Here is a 17,852-nt window from a genome sequence, read left to right on the forward strand (position 1 = left end):
GGGTGCCCAGGAAACTTCAAGCCTTTCTCTATACTGAAAAAAATCCTCCTCCCCTGTATCCTCATTTCCCCACCACTATTTGCTATTCCTATACCCCACACTGATGGAAGTCTCACAATCACATACATCTCCTACAGATTTGTTAATATGTCGAATAAAAGAGCCATGTTTTGTGGGCCTCAGGATCTATTGCAGTAGGGACCCCCTCCAATAGACCTTTTGCACCAAACTTGGTTAAACTTTTGGCACTCACTTAAGAAAAACAGGGGGAAATGTGTAACTTGAACCAGCCTCAGTAGAGTCCAAACACCACCCACAATATATTACACTTTAACAAAAAATTCTACACCTTTTTAGAAACTATGGAAATGAGTACTTGAGGGATCCAGTCAGGTCCCCACTGCCAAATAATCCGTTCACCGTCATTTCACCTGATTTACACAGCTCACCCAAATTTAATATTGCTGTCTAATAAAATTGACAAATATGCCACCACAAATTACTAGATTATGAAAACATATTCTTATTCAAGGGATCAATTTTCAAATATAATCTAGTAATGTATATACCTTTGTATATATTTTCGCAAACTTTATATGGGTGATATGGGTCAGTATAAAATGATATGTTTCCAGTACATAGCATGTACCTTTGACTGCAATAGTCTGCCCCCACTTCACAGTACTTATGTATGCACCATATACTCCCACACGTGGCTGGGGGAGAATGAGACAGTACAGAGTGAGAACCCTACCAGAACCCTCTATCTAAGTGTATTGTGGCATCTGGTTGTTTCCAGAGGTGTTTGGGGCAGTAGCCACCACCGATATGCTCAGTGTATTTCTGCGTTTGACTATGGGGGAGAGAGAGGAGCATGGGACAGTACTAGGGATGGCATGAAGGGGGATTTTAGGGAGGTACGAAAGGAATATATGCCCTCTGTACACACTGTGTACTCCTACACATGGCTGAGGAGAGAAATGAGGGCAGTTGTAGGACAGCATGGTAGACGGGAGGCAGGACACATCGACATACTGTGTACTCCTATACTTGGCTGGTGGGAGGCATGATGCAGCAGCATGAGGGTGCGGGTGGAGTACAGAAGCATAGAGATGCAATGTGTCCTCTGTACATTGTCACTTATCTGTGGAATTAAGGTTAAGAGTTGTAGCAGCAGAGAGGGTGTTATGGGGGCACAGGTAAGCCTCCCCAGGCACACCATGTACTCCCGCACCTGGCTATAATGGATAAGGGTCATGAAGCAGTATCAGAGGAAATACGGGGTGACGCATACAGTAAGTTGGAGTGGCACTATGGGTAAATAAGTAGGTAGTACACCTCTACCTCGATATAACGCTGTCCTCGGGAGCCAAAAAATCTTACCGCGTTATAGGTGAAACTGCGTTATATTGAACTTGCTTTGATCCGCCGGAGTGCGCAGCCCCCCGCCCAGAGCGCTGCTTTACCGCGCTATATCCAATTTTTTGTTTTATCGGGTTGCGTTATATTGAGGTAGAGATGTATTATAAATGGAGGGAAGTATGAGGTGGCAGAGTGTGATATGGGGCAGTATGAGGAGAGGGAGAAATAGTATGAGAGGATGTAGTACGGTAAAATAGGAGGATACAGAGACAGCAGCGTGAAGATGGGATATATAGGGCAAGCAGGATAGTGAGGGCACTATGAGGGGGTTATAGAGTGGAACATTGAGGGGCACTAAGAGGAGATTAATGGGGAGGTAGGATGGTGGTAGGTTACAAGGCTGGCAGGATGGTCTGGGGCAGCGTTAGGGGGTTCACGGGCAGGCAGGATGGGGTTGAGGAAGAGTCACAGAGAGGGCTGGATAGGCAGGATAGGGATGGGGATTCCAGAGCAGGCAGGATGGAGAGGAATGGTATGAGGGGGGCTCTAGGGCAGATAGGATGAGGAGCACAGGGGGGTTACACTGTGGGCAGAGGAGCAGGGGTGGGATGCAAAGGAGCAATATAAAAAGGGGTTCTGGAGTGGTCAGTATGAGGAGGTGGTTCTGGGACAGGATCGGGGTAGGTATGGGGGTGATTCCGTGGCAGGCAGCGGGGTTGACAGCAGGATGGAGGGAGGGTCCCAGGGCAGGCAGGATGAAGGGTGGATGGGCTCAAGGAGGGGGGCAGGAAAAGGGTCGGTATGAAGGAGACTGGGGGGGAGGGAAGTGGGGTGGTATAAACAGGGATTCCAAGGGGAAAAGGATGGGAGTGATATGAAGGAGGGTTCCAGAGGAGACAATATGGGGGGTCAGAATAAGAGGGTTCCAGGGCAGGTGGGATGGGAGTGGCTCGGGGCAAGTGGGATATGGGGGAGTGGCATGAGGGGCATTGGGGGGCAGGGTGGGGGTGGAACGAGGCGCGTGGCCAGGTCCGGATGGGGGGACGGTGTTACAGGGCGGGAGGCATGAGGGGCAGGATGAAGGGGGTTACAGGGCGGGCTGCATGGGGTGGGGGGTTCCGGGGCGGGTCACCCCCGTACGCACCGTGTACTCCCGCACTTGGCTGTGGAAGTTCTGCTCACGAATTGTCACCTCGTCCGCTTCCATCCTTCATACTCCCGCCGCCCCGGCTCGCAATGGCGGCTGCGGCCGCCGCTTCTGCTCCTGCCCCTCCTGCGGCGGGCGGGGGACCATGGCCAGCAGCAACGCCGACTGCTCCCGGGTCCCTGGCGGCGAGCGAGGCGACCGGAGACCCCGACAAGCCAGCGGCGCTCGCTACCTCCCCGGGGCTGTCACCGTTCGGCGGCGGAGGAGGGGAAGGCCCAGCCTCTCTGGCTGCGTCACGGCGCGGCGGCAGCGTCTGCTGCGCCACCACTAGCCCAGCCCCCGGCCAAGGGAGGGAGAAGGGCGGGGCCCAAGGGGCGTGGTCAGAACAGCCCCGAGGGGGCGGGACCTGAATGGTCCCCAACCGCCGATGCCAGGGAGGAAGGCGGAGCTAGCACGAGCCCAGAGGGCGGGGCTAAGAGGAAGGCGTGGCTAACACTACCCCGAGATGAGGGTGCAGGACAGCGGGCGGGGGCGGGGCTGACCCAAAAGTGGAGCGGGGCCAAAACGATCCCCGGGGGGCGGGGCTAGGTGAGGCGGCTGCGCCAATTCGGAATAGAGGGGCTGGGAAAGGCGGAGCGAAACTATAAAAGCTGGGCGCGAGCGGCGACAGTTATGGGGGAGAGGAAAGGGGACAGTCAGGGGGTGTGGGCTAGCCTCTGACTGTCAGGGTTGTAGCTGATGAAGTGGGGTCTAGCCCAAGAGAGCTTAGGCCCAAGTAAATGTGTTAGTCTCTAAGGTGACACAAGGACTCCTTGTTGTTTTTATGTAATGTAAAGGAAGTGGCTCAGCAGTTAAGGTGCTTGATTACAATCCTGAAGGTTGTGACTTTGAGTCTCACTGAAATGCCACCTCCAATTTACCCTGCCATAGGCACTGACTCTGTGGGTGCTCAGGGTCTGGAGCACCCACGGGAAAAAATTGGTGGGTGCTCTGTACCCACTGGCAGTGCCCCACCCCGCCCCCTTTCAGCCTCTCTTTGCTGAAAACTGAACACCATTTCTTAGCCCCCTTTCAAGGATTGGTAGCAAATTCCAAGGAAATGAGCTACAAGATAACCTGAGAACAGCAAACATGTTAAAAAGAGCAGGCTCTGAAAGATAGGTGAGCCCTGAGTTATTCCCTCACTGCTATTTACATGTAAAAATTCATCCCTAGCTACTGTTAACTAGTGCACATAAGAATGGCCATACTGAGTCAGACCAAAGGTCCATCTAGCCCAGTATCCTGTCTACCGACAGTGGCCAATGCCAGGTGCCCCAGAGGGAGTGAACCTAACAGGTAATGATCAAGTGATCTCTCTCCTGCCATCCATCTCCACCCTCTGACAAACAGAGGCTAGGGACACCATTCCTTACCCATCCTGGGTAATAGCCATTCATTGACTTAACCTCCATGAATTTATCTAGTTCTCTTTTAAACTCTGTTATAGTCCTAGCCTTCACAACCTCCTCAGGCAAGGAGTTCCACAGGTTGACTGTGGGCTGTGTGAATAACTTTCTTTTATTTGTTTTAAACCTGCTGCCCATTAATTTCATTTGGTGGCCCCTAAGTGCAAATGTTATAATACAATTTCACTGTCAGCTCCCTACAGATCTAGTTGCTTTCAGGAGAGTAGTACTGGAAAATATATTTTTCACTGGTTGGAGTTTCACCTCATTCTGTATACTGAGGACCTGAATATACTGCAGACTATAACCCGCAAGATGGATCTACAGATGATGAAAGTCATCAGAGCTCTGAGGTCTATCAATCATTTAATCCTTGCCACAGCCATCCAGTTCTTCATGTACTTCAAAACCAGATATGAACTAGATACAGAGCTTGCATATACACACTACATGTGTTCCTCATAAGATCCTTTAATGCTCTGCCAGATATGGATCAGGTTAGCTTAAAGTATTTTACACACAGTGCCACTTTGGAGGTAGAACTACTGTTCCAACTTTGGAAATGAATCTGTTATCTTCCCATCAGAAGGTGTGATGGACTACATCCCATAGCTGCTATTGGTGTTGATCTATAACTTAGAAGAGCAAGGAATGGATCTTCCTGCTGTAGGATTTTCTTGGCTGTCTGTGCAGCTCTGTCATCCTCGCCATTCACTTGTGGGCAATGTGGGCTGCTAGTAATATCATCATATTTTGTTCAGAATGACTTAAATTCTGCTGCAGTGAACTGTGATCCATTGTCCACCACTGTTACCCAGGGTTTTTCTGAACCCAAAACTCTTGGTAATTTTACTCTTTGGGAGGCAGTGGCAGGAAATAAATCAATGGGGACATGGCAGTCCAGATGATCGATAGTTGATGTTTGTCTGCTTGCAAAAGTGCTTTCACTCAAAGTTTCTACTTTATTTATTCTCCAGCACTTACACACTTCTGCAATAGATTAGTAGAGCACCCCCAAATCACCCCCAGATTCACATTTACCCAGTGTCTTGAGAAGGTCTCAATTGTCCAGTGGTTGGCTTTCCGTCTGCAGGAGAACTTGAGAGGTGTTCAAGTGTCCACTGATCCCAGATTTCTTCCTCTTTTTATACCCAATTTGTTACTATTACATAGCTAGTTCATAAACAAAAAAACCTTGCTGAGCAGAAGCTGTGTGTGGAGTTCTTCACCCTGACAGGTGGGGAATTTTCCATCTTTTAGCCAGCTATTTCATATAGCAATAGTTAACTTTCCATCTTGCAAAACCGCATCCTTCAGAAAAAAGCTCAAGTCAGGAGGGCAGAGGGTCACAGTTACTCCTTGTGGTCACTGACTTCTCCCATCCCATCCTGGTCTGTTAGTTGTGCTAAGGCTTCAGAAACCCTTAATTTTAGCTGCTTTCCGCAATAACATTAACAATTGGTATTCCAGCTATGGGAGTGGTTTAGGCATATTACTGGATTAACAAAATTTCCTCCTTACATCACTAGTTGTTCTGGAATACCAAAGTGAGCAAAAATACACTTCAGTTTCTCAATAACACTGTGATATGTTATGTCTTTCAAGTACGTTATTTCTACATACCTGGAAAACAGTCCACTATGACCAGGTAATAATGTCCTCTGAATTCACATAAATCTGCAGCTACTATCTTCCAAGGTCTCTCTGATAGGAGTGTTTGTACACTATATGGTTCAGCATTGTCTCTTAACTTGATTTGTACTGGATCTCCTTTCAAAAATCCAATATCATAAAATCCTCCTCCAAGTTCTTCTACCTTCCTCACTAGGACAATCATGGCTGTCACACTGCACCTGAGAAGGTTGTTGATCTTTGATCACATGCACATACATAGCTTTTGTCATTGTAAGTTGTTTCTGTGGTGAACTGGTCCATGCTGTTCAGAATACCTCCAGGGCTAGTCAGAGCTGTGTCAGGTGACTTCAGCTCTGGGAGGGATTGAAGGTGATTGTAAGTCCCTTCTGAGATGACTGTGATGTCAGTACCTGAGTCAATTTTACAGTCAACAGTCTTAGCATGAATATTCAATTTCACTCTCCAAGCAGGTTCTGTGTCATCCCAAGTGATAGATCCTAGAGACAATGGCTCTTGGTTGTCCATAATAAAAGTCAACTTCCTGACTGCTTTGGTGTGGCAAACAGCTGCAAAATGTCCATATTTTGTGCATTACATCAGGCACCTCTGGATGGACATGCATCATCTCTTAGGATATGATTTTTTCCACACCTTGTGTATGTGGGCTGGAATCTGTCCATTTTAGTCTGGTAGTTCTCTCTCCTTGCCTCAGGGGTTTTATGATGACTTTTAGTATTTATGCTTCATCTGTTAACAGCTTTTAAGCTAGTATCTTGTTTTTCAAGTTTGGCAAGTTGCTCTTGGTTTTGCTGTCTCTCCAGCTCAGACTACTTTGCTATTTCAATAGCTGTGGCTAGGGTTAAATCTCTTTTTCATTGGAGCTGCTGTGAAAGGTTTTTATCTGTTAACCAATAAACAGCCTGTCTCTGATATTTGCATTCCCCAAATCAGTTTTCAGCCAATGTATTCAGAGCTCTTATAAAACATTCAACATTTTCCCCGGATTCTTGAATTCTCAATTAAAAACATGCTTTTTCATAAACCACATTTCTCTAAGATATAAAATATGCATCAGACATAGCCAGAACCCTTTCATAGTCACCTTTGTGATTCTTTTCAGTAAAGTCAAAGTATTTAAATATATGATCTGCTTGCTTTCCTGTAGCATAAATTAAAGAAGATACCTGTACATCACTAGTTTCTTTATGGAGTTTGTTTGCAATTCAAAATCTTGCAAAATATTGCTTCTAGTCTGTGCATTGTGAAAGTTTGTCAAAGCTGAAGTTCTCTGGGGCATTGAAGAGTAGCATGTTGAGATCCTGCAACCTTTGTTGCTGTTTTTCCTTCTGTTTCCACTCTTTGTTGCTGTTTTCCTGCTGTTTCTGTTATTAGTTTACTTCTGACATCATGTTATGTACTTCTTTACCAGATATGGACTGGCTTTTTCAAAGCAGGTGTATATACACCACATGTGTTCATCATAAGATCCTTTATTGCTTTGCCGGGTATGGTTCAGGTTAGCTTAAATAAGGTATTTTACAAACAGTGCCACCTCTGGCTGAATAATATAACACAGTTTAACATTCCATTACATCTTTGTCCCAACTAGGTTTGATAATTGCAACACATTCTATTTGCAACACAGAAGCTTCAGTTGCTACAAATGCTTCCTTCTGCCTGATTAATGGAGTAGGTTGTTGTGAGCACATTTTGTATCTCTGTTTAACGAAAGACCATCATGGAATGTATGTAATGTTGTAGGGAAATTTGGGGTTACAGATACAACAGAATAGGGAACTCCAAATCAGCCATTCCTAGTTACAATACACCCAGGATTTTTATGTATAGGCTGGCAGCATGCCGAGCAAGGAGAAAAAAACTAAATTTTACTTGTCCAGACCAGTATTTTGTCCAGACCAGTATTTTGATCATCTAGCTATGCCAGTCCAAAGGACTTTATTTATAAAATGTGGTTCCAAGGGAGAAGCCATGATCTATGGGGCCCCATCAGTGGAAATGGGAGGCACGTGCAATTCCTTGCAACTGTTAGCAAGAGTGCCTCGGTGGAACAAGCAAGGGCTCCTTCCTCAGTTTTTCTTAGGGCATCTCATGTAAGATGAAGTCTGAGATTCTCCTTCCTAACAAGTGAGCGTTTCCAGATTTGATGCTTAGGAGACAGTAGGTAGCACCACCTCTTTTACTCTGTTGTTTAGTCATGATGGCATTTTTTGATCCTCTTACTGTAGGCAGGTATGTATGTTTGTTTATTTATATATTTATTTATTTACTTATTTGGGATATACATTAAGTTTGAGCCTCTATTATAGTGTTTTTTAAGTTTCCGTGCATCTTACAGGCTTTTCACTCTTGTGATTGTTCCTTTTAATTTCCGTTTAACTAAACTTTTCATTTTTGTGTAGTTCCCCTTTTTGAAGCTAGATGCTACTGTGGTGGGTTTCCTTGGTATTCCCTCCCCCCTACCCGTATAAGGATGTTAAATGTAATTACATTATGGTCACTATTGCTGAGTGGTTCAGCTACATTCACCTTTTTGACCAGAAGCGGTGCACCACTTAGGACTAAATCAAGAATTGTGAGTTCAGGACTAGCTGGTCGAAGAAGTAGTCATTAATGGTGTCTAGAAATTTTATCTCCGCATCCCGTCTTGAGGTGAAATGTTTCCAATATGGGGATATTTGAAATCCCCCATTATTATTGGGTTTCCTGTTTTTGTAGCCTCTCTAATCTCTCTAATCTAATCCAATTTAACAGTCACCATCACCATCCTGGGCAGGTGGTCCATAATATATTCTTACTGCTGTACTCTTATTCTTCAAGCATGGAATTTCTATCCATATAGATTTGGTGGTACTGTTTGATTCATTTAAGATTTTTACTGTATTTGACTCTATACTTGCACATCTAGTGCTGCTCCCCGACCAGCACAACCTACTCTGTCATTCCTATATATTTTATACCCTGATATTACCATGTCCCATTGATTATCATCATTCCGCCAAGTATCTGTGACACCTTTTATATCAATATCCTCATTTAACACCAGGCACTCAAGTTCACTCAAGTTAGTATTTAGACTTCTTGCATTTGTATACAAGCACTTATAAAAATATGTCAATATTTAGTTGTCTGCCTTCATGTGATGTAATTGAGGGATTCTTTTTCTTTTGACCATACTTTATCAGTTTCTATACTTTCCTCTTTACTAATATACAGAGAATCTCCTTTAATAAATCCTCCCCTAAGGGAGGTCTGAACCATGTGCCCCTCTGCATCTGTTGGCTTTCCTAATAAACTTCCTTCCCAGCTCCTAATAAACCTAAATCCAAATACCATCATCTCATCCATGCATTGAGACCTTGAAGTTCTGCCTGTCTAATTGGCCCTGCACATGGAACTGGAAGCATTTCAGGGAATGCTATGATGGAGGCCCTGGACTTTAATTTCTTTCCTGGCAGCGTAAATTTCACCTCTGGGTCCTCTCTCCCACTTTTCTCTATGTCATTGGTACCTACACATACCATGACCACCTGCTCCTCTATAGCACTGCATAAATGTCTCAAGGAGTCCACAACCTTTGCACCTGGTAGGCAATACACCATGCAGTTCTCCCAGTCACCACAAACTCACCTACCTATATTTCTAATAATAGACTTGCCTATTAATATTACCTATCTCTTTCCAATACCTGGAGTTCCCTAAGTCAGAGGGGTATCCTCAATGGGAGAGCATACCATAGCATCATCTGGAAAGAGGGTCCCAACTATAGGACCATTTCCCTACACTCCAGCTTGATGTTCTCTTTCCATGAGATGTTCATCCTCCTCAACAGGACAGAGGCTGTCAGACTGGGGATGGGACGCTGTACTATGTCCCGGAAAGTATTGTCTATGTACCTCTCTGTCTCCTTTAGCTTCTTCAATTCAGCCACTCTGGTCTCAAGAGCCCATGCTTAGTCTCTGAGGGCCATGAGTTGCTTGCACTGAATGCACACATATGCCACCTGCCCACAAGCCTAGTAAAGAATGCATGATACATTCCGTGCAATAAACTGGATAGTCCCCACTCTGCTGCTGGACTTCTGCCTGCATTAATTTTACCCTTTGAAGGGTTAAAATCCATGTGCATTGTATATAACAACCTAGTATATGGATTGTGCCAGCTCTTTCTCAGACCCAAAGTCCAGAGTTTGGTCTGGAGACCAGAGGCCTAGCAAATAGTAATTAGCTAAGAGAAAGCTGGGGTAAACAGATAATCTTGCTTTGCTAAAATAGGCCTGGTCAGCAAATTGCCAGGTGTTGGAGCTAAGAACTAAATAATTGTGTCTTATTCAGAGTTGCAAATTGAACAAAGGATCCCCATTCCTATTGTATCAGTCTCTTCTGTAAGGAATGTTCTTCCTACAGATCCAACCTTGAGTTTATGAAAAGTTGGCATATGTCAGTATAAGATATGGCATCCTTCCACCTCCGTTCCCAGGGACCAATGCCTGCCTTAAGACATAAAGGAGACAATCTGTGTTGTCATATACTATCACTATTTCTTTCCTTTAACCCCTAGGAATGTACCTGTTGGACAATCAAAGGAGTTGCTCCATTCTTACGGACCCCAAATCAGAATTCAACATATATATTTTATACTAATAACATTTCATCAAAGTATTAATTAAATGTTAACTTGCTAACTTGAGACCATGGGTGGAGACATTATGTAACCTTTTAACCATTGGCTAATGTGCTATCTTGTCTTGCTGCAAAACCTATCCCAGGGTGTGGAACTGCCTACCCCGTCACTTTCCCCCACCCATGAAAAATCTATATATTCTATTGTAATCAATTGATTGACAGTGTCTCTGCGCCTAATAAGCAAGGTGACACTCCGCCAGCACTGTGTATAATAAACTCCTATGCTTGACCTCTACATGGTGTGGATTTATGTCCTTCACCCTTGCAGGGTTTTCATTTGTTTGTTTGTTTGTTTGTTTTTTGTGTGTATTTTCTCCCCTTTTGGGGGTTCATTGGCCTAAGTTTAGAGAATCTTTAGTATGTGTATCTGGCTCATATGCTTCCTCTCTAAAATACCTTGTGAAACTCCCATTTCCTGCCTCTGTTCATTAGCTCCTCAAGCATGCCTCAAAGGTTGCAAAGTGGGACACAAGCCTTCAGTAATAGCCAGCAAGTCCCAGGAAAGCCCATACCCATTTCTTGATTGTGGGAACTGGGGTCCTCCTCAGGGCCTCTGTCTGATCTTGCAGGGGTTGAATCTGGCCAGGCCCTACAGGATGCCTCAGGTACTGGTTTCCTGTATCCCAAACTTACATTTTTTTGGATTTGCCTGAAGTCCAGCTTTTTAATGACTGCATCACAGAGGCCATGTGAACTGAAGGTGATGGCCAATTTGTGCTAAACATAACTATGTCATCCAGATAGGTTGCCAAAACTGGCTGTGGTGGCACAGGACTTGATCCACAAGCCTCTGGGAAGTAGCCAAGGCCCCAAGCAACCTGAAGGGTATGGCTATAAACTGAAAAAGTCCTAGAAGTGTGGCAAATGCCATTGTTTCTTTTGAGTCTGGAGCAAGAGGTATTTGTCAGGACCCTCTTGTTAAATCAAGTGTCGTATTATTTAGCCTTCCCAAGGAATTCAATGATACACGACATTGGCTCGGCAACGAATTGTTACACTGCATAAAGCATCCTGAAGTCCCTGTAAAATAAGTCCATCTGGGTGAAAAATAGGACTAACTCCCCAGCAATGGCTTCAGCAGTTATTAAGTGGAAGGGAACTGCCTCAGGCAGAGGGTTGTGTAATCCACTACAACCAGGATATACTGGTGCCCCCATTCTCTTTTTTCCAGTGGTCCTACTATTTCCCTCCCTACCTATTCAAATGATGTATTTACAAGTGGTAAGGGGACCAAGGGAGACTGGAAGTGTCCTTTAGGTGGTACCTGCTGCCACTCAGGGCAGGACAAACAAAAGTTCATCACTTCTTTGTGGACTTCTAGCCAAAAAAATCTGGGCCAGCATCCTCTTTAGGGTTTTAGCTTTGCCCAGCAAGGGGGATTGAGTATGGCAGCCCTAGCATCTCTTTCCAGATGTTTTGGGGCACCTGGAGCTGGTGGCATATCTCTCCCATCTGGATGGTGGTCTCCACCTGATACAGTAAGTCATTTTGGAACTCAAAGTGGGGAAATTGGGAGGCTTGAGCCTCCTGGCAATGACTCCATTAACCACTGAAAACCAGGTGTACACCTGTATAAGCATGTAATCTCCTTGTTATTCCTGGACCAAATCAAAGGACCTGGCTAATAGCACTGTGTCAATGTCGGGAAGAGGGTTATCGCAAAGCGGTCCTGTTGAGCAGCCAGCCAGCTTGTCAGCTGCCAGGGCTGTTTGCCACCAAGTCTTCCCAGCTAGTCATAGCTCTTTGAATCTTCTTTGGTCATGAGAGACCATTACAGTCCGCGGCTCCAAGGTTGACTCGGCCACCGCCGTTTACAGTGGTGGAGTTCCGGAGTCGACCGGAGCGCGCGGGGAGTTCGAACTATCGCGTCTAGATTAGACGCGATAGTTCGAACTCCGAGAAGTCGAACTCACCGCGTCGACCCACGTGGTAAGTGTAGACCTACCCTGAGAGACCCCAGCACTCCACAAACCACACTTAGTGAAATCACACTCCATGGCAGCTGGCAAAACCTCTAGCTAGTGTTTGAACAACATAGACTCTATAATTTTGGCTGAAGAGAGGAACACCGGCAGCAGCCAGAGGGTAGCCCAGTTCTTAAGTCACTGAGAAACAGCCCAGGGTCATGCCCCAGGTGAAAAAGTTTCAGTGCTGGTAAGTCCCAGTGATAGCCCTCGTCACTCAAGGATGGTGGCTTTCAGGTTATCATACTCCTTGGTGGCTTCATCATCTAAGGCCTTGTAAGCTGCCTGAGCTTCCTCAGACATAAAAGGAGCTAGTTGTGCAGTCCAGATACTCTTCTCCCACTAAGCAGCAAGGGCTACTTTCTGAAATGTAATGAGGTTTGCCTTAGGATCATCCCACCTTAGAAGGGCTATAGTTGATGTCAGTTGTAGTGGAATGCTAAATTGCGTTAGATTGTTCAGCTAGTAGGTGGAATTGTGTGTAACATACCTTCTTTAAGCTAACCTCAGGCATACCTGGTAATACATTAAAGGACCTTATACACTAGAGATGTGTCCTTGGTGAGATTAACAATCCCTCAGACAGGGGCTAGGGTGTCCCTACTCTGGGATACTCTCTCCTCACTGGCCACTTCCCTGACCCAGTGATCACTACATTGAGTTTAAAACAAATACAATTTATTAAACAGCAACAGTAAACAAATAAGAGAAAATTGAAGAAGTTAAAGGGTCCAGGAACCCTGCACTGTGGGCATGGGGAAGGCCATAAACAATGGTCTCTGGGACTCAAGAAAATTTATTCTATCCCTTACACATCCCAGGCCTTCTTCCCAGGACCTGGCTGTGATGCGGTGATAGTGCGGGTGAGACACCTGCTCTGGGGTTGGCTACACACCCTCAAGCTCTAGGTGGCAGGACCCTTTTCCCCACTATGAGGCCTCCCATTGGGGTCACGTCCCTCCCTCTCCACTCCGCCCCATCCCCGAGTCTGGCTTCCAAGGCCCTCTTGTCTGGCAAGGTCTCTCTGTGCTCAGGGTCCCCTCCTCGCTCTCCACTCTCAGCTCCAGTATTACTTATGGCTTGGCCAGCCCTCCGCTATCCCGGATCTGGCCTCACAGCCACCCACTGCAGCTCAGCCCTTGCTTATCACCAGCATGGCTGATCTCCACTGTTCCTGCTCCCAGCTCCTGCTCTGTCCCCAGCTCAGCTCTGCCTTTAGGCTGTTTCTCTGGCCCCTCTGATTCTAGCCTGCTGCCCTCTCCCCAGGTTAGCTCTGGCTTGCTGCACTCCCTTGGACTCTGGTCTACTCTGCCCCAGGTCACACAGAGGATAGGCTCTTGGGCTTGACTCCCTGATTGGCCTGCCAACCCTGTCAGTACAGCTGACTTGAAGTATTGCCCTCTCCCCATTGGACCTAGAACCTTTCAGTCTCAGAATTGGGAGAGACAACAAGTAAGGGGCCAACAGCCCTCTTACATATACCACTCCCTGTCTTATTCTCTGAGTTGTGGCTACCTGCTTAGAGCAAGGCAGCCCATGCCATAACCTTCTGTCAGTCTCTAAACAGTTAAATAAAAAACTCAAAAGCTGTTCCAGGAAATGAACAAAACTTCAAAGGCAAGCACTTAGCTACACCACTTGAAAGCAAGTCCCTAGGGTTCTAAACTAGCCATGAAACACTGCTCCTCCTCTAACCCAGTCTCACCTGCTCTGCAGCAGTGAGAAGCAGGCAAGCCTTCTTAACTGACCTGCTGGCTCCTGATTGGTCAACTTCTCCTCCTGGCCCTTTTAGGCTGTGGAGGACTAACTCTCTTTGGTTGCTTGGCATGAGAAGGGATGAGTCAGGTCACTGATCCCTCCAGCAGGAGGCACAAAAGGTCTGATAGCTTAAGGGACCATTTCAGATAATTTTCTTGGGCTCTGGATCACCTGCCAGCCAGGACCAGATCAATGTGATGTTGCTTGGATGTGCTCAATCTGATGTTGCTTGGATGGGTCTTGGAAGGCCTCTGAATTCTGAGGCATCCTAGGAGATTTCCTTAGAACCCTGAAGGTCAGTCTCAGCCTGAATATAGTCCCATCTAGTGTGTATTGCAGTAGCCAGCACACTGCACAAAAGAACTGGCAGCAGAAATTATATCCAAGATCTTGAGGGCAAACACCCTGTTCTTAGAAAACAGATAGGATCTCAGCTTTCAGGACCTTATCCAAAATGCAGTAAACTGCATGGAACTCAATTTATCTACCTCGAAACAGGGAAAGTCTGAGTTGACCTACCTAAAACATGAATTTGAAGCTGTAAAGGTTTCTAAATACTTCAGACATAATCCTTAGACTCGCTGAACAACTTCTTTTAAAAAAAGCTGAGAAGACAAAAGAAAAAGAAGCAGTATGAATGCCATTGTATCTGTTGTGAAAATGAAATGTAATTTAAATGTAACAGAATCTCAATCCTCATCTCCTCTTCCAGGAGGTTTAGATGTCTCCTCTCTAATACATTCTATTTGCCATCACTAAAACATATTGTATTAAATGATTTAATCTGATGATTGTTGAAATTTATAGCATGCTTTTTGAAATAGTGTAATGTTTTTCAGGAATGTTCCTGATTTCCAGTGCATGCTATGATTCTTCTCTTTACCATCAATAATGCTATCTGCAGAAATCTATCTTTATATAAATTAAATATGACATCCTCCCTAATTTGCAGCAGAGCATGATTTTAGGAAGTGATATTAATGTGAATTATACTGGAGATATGTTTAAAAACGTGTATCCAATAATTTACAAGTTTAGAACATTCCTAGATATGGCTTGAGTGGGGTAGTATGAATATTACAGAGTTAGTTGTGGGAAGTCTTCATTTTGTATTACTCTAATTTCTTTAATGTTATATATGTTGATTATAGCAGTTTGGTATTCATGGAAGATTTAATCTGCATACAGGCTTTATTCCAAGTTTCATCAGTCCAGTTCTTTAACCTGTCTCTAAATTTTCTTTAATTGTTGTTAAGATTGTTTCTATCTGCATGTTAAGTTCTCAGTCCCCTCCATGCCAGTCTTCAATGTGGGGCATTTCTTGTCTCCATGACAGCTAGAGGCAGATTACATTTTCCGTGTGAGTCTTTGGAAGACCTCTCCAGAATTCTCTGCCTCCAAGCAGCACACACGGTAAACTCCAAATATCCCTTTGGATCAGAGCTTTCACAGCGTTTTAAGAGATTTTTAAGTAAATGTCTCTCTGTCTCTTCACTGGCTTAAAGGTTTTTCTCCTCAGATTGAAACTATTACAAAAATCTATTGGCTTTCTGAGGCAGGTTTGAAGGACAACACCTCTCCTTTCCTCTCCCTTCCTTAGACATGGCAGACACAGACAACTGGCCACAGCCAGCATATGGGCAAGGGCCATGCTGAGACAGTTGAGCAGACTGCATCAAAGTTCCCTCACTGAGACGAGGCCAGAATCAGTTGTATGGAACCATGGATACATTTTTAAAGCCTCCTCCTCCTCCCCCCGATATCTCTCATAGGCAAAGTCCCCTCAAAGAAACCAAGAGGAAGATTATCCTGCTCCTAGACAGTCTGTAGGCAAGAAGGCCGCAAAGCATCCCCACTTCTCACAAGCTGTTTTACCTGGAAGACCTCAGCTGCCAATGAAAAGTGCCAGCTCATGCGACCTTTTTTCTTCAGTGGCTCTGGCTCATGCTGCACCAGAAGTCAATCTGGACACAGGAAAAGGGAGCTTGCTGTGAAGTGATTGATATCCCCTTCCCTGGGATATGGGCCTATCTCCTCTGTTCTTCCAGCCTCCAGGGGTCCTACAAGAGGTCACAGAGAGACCACTCTTTTCCTTAGGGAGACATGTAAACTGTCTTTTCAATCTCCCCCACCTCCCCAAAGAGCCCTTTCCCCTTTCTCTCAGGGATTTGGCCCAAGGAGTGGTGAAGGATCTTGCTCACAATCAATTCTAAAAGGAGCAGTACAAAGTCTTAAAACCTCTTATGAGAATCTCCTCTCTGAATCCTCTAAAGAGAAGGAGAAATCTTTAAAGCTGGAGCTTTGACCAAGATACCACAGACTCTCAATTAAGCTTCCAAGAATTAAACATGAATGTAGAGGGGAGGGATCCTAAATTCATAGGTGCTTCTGTTTTTAGAAAATGAAATACACCAAGAAACCTTGCAAAGTAGAAGTGCTCTGTAATTCTCCACCTGGTTTGAGGATGTGATTAAGGTGGAGTGGGAATTTCCTAACAAGACCTACTTGTACCTAAGAACTAAAAAGGTCTTCATTATTCTGGCTATGGTTGAGCCTGCTGCAATCTCCTCAGTAAAGGGCATAGTCATACCAGCTGAGGGAGTAATTCCTTTCAGACCCATAGACAGGAGTATAAGATCATCACTCAGACTAAACTTGGACACAGAAGCCTCAGTCATGAGTATTTATTTATTTGGCGTATGCAATCTGGTCAAGCCAAGCCACAGCATTCTTATCAACAATGTTCAAGGCACAAAGACCTTCAAGAAGTTGCGTCATTTTGCCGTCCTCAAGAATGTGCATCATGGATTGTGGCTGCCCACATTGACATAGCAGACCTCTCTAAAATGCCACAGGAATTCTGCTGCAGTACAAATTCCATGTCTGGTGCAAAACCAGTTGAGAAGGCCTTCACAGTAAATCAAACCTTGGTTGACATTCAGTGGGGTCTGAGAAAAGATAATTATTTTTCACTTTCTCTGCGGACCATGAAGCTCAACACATGTCCTCTAGTATAAATCCCTCACCTGGTAAACTTATCCACCGTGAGGGCAGACGACCATGTGGTGGATTAAAAAAGTCTTTAATTAATGGTAGATATGGCATACCATGCAATTTCGTCATGAGCTTTGCTATGCTTTCCTGTCCGCAAAAACTGGGTGGAGCAATATTGCAGAGAATCAATAATCATGGTAGAGGAGTAGATTTAAGTGTGCCTGAAATAATATGCTTGGTGGAAGTAAGTTGTACGTTGATCATCCTTCTGTGAGATGAGTGAGCCCATACTGAAGCACAGTACTCCGCTGCTGAATAACAGTGCCAAGGCTGAAGTGCATAATGTTTGGGCATTGGCACCCCATGTTGTTCCGGCCTGTTTTCCTAACAGGTTTTTGTGCGTTTTCACCTTAGGGCTTGGCTACACTTGAAAATTGCAGCGCTGGGAGTTACAGCGCTGGTCATGCAGCTGTGAAGGGCCAGCGCTGGAGTGTGGCCACACTGACAGCTACCAGCGCTGCAGTGTGGCCACACTTGCAGCACTTTCCAGCGCTGTATTGAGAGGTGCATTGTGGGCAGCTATCCCACAGAGCACCTCGTCCCATTTTGGCGCTGAGTATTGTGGGAAGGGGAAGGAAGTGTGTGGGTCATTCCGCTTCCTGTGCCAATGCCCCGTGGTGCATCGCTTCACATCCCAGCATTCAGTCTTTCCGGCAACGTTTGGCGCCATTGTGAGTGTCTTTCTGTTTTACTCTCTGTGTGTGAATCGCGATTTCTGTGGGAAATGGAGCCCGAGCTGCTGAGGACTGTGCTGATGAGTGTCGCCAGCACAACACGTTTG

At 45.4% G+C, this 17,852-nt stretch overlaps 1 protein-coding gene across 1 annotated transcript in view; it reads right to left on the reverse strand.

The window, feature by feature from the left end:
• The window catches only part of LMBR1 (limb development membrane protein 1), a 140,156-nt gene extending 137,291 nt beyond the window's left edge, over positions 1-2,865 (reverse strand). Inside the window, exon 1 of the mRNA XM_039527172.1 lies at positions 2,507-2,865. Coding sequence (XP_039383106.1) covers positions 2,507-2,569 — 63 coding nt within the window. The 5' untranslated portion in view covers positions 2,570-2,865. The remainder of the gene's footprint in view (positions 1-2,506) is intronic.
• Between the last annotated feature and the right edge of the window lie 14,987 nt (positions 2,866-17,852).

This window comes from Mauremys reevesii, linkage group 2 (assembly GCF_016161935.1).
Source record: "Mauremys reevesii isolate NIE-2019 linkage group 2, ASM1616193v1, whole genome shotgun sequence".
NCBI lineage: Eukaryota > Metazoa > Chordata > Testudines > Geoemydidae > Mauremys > Mauremys reevesii.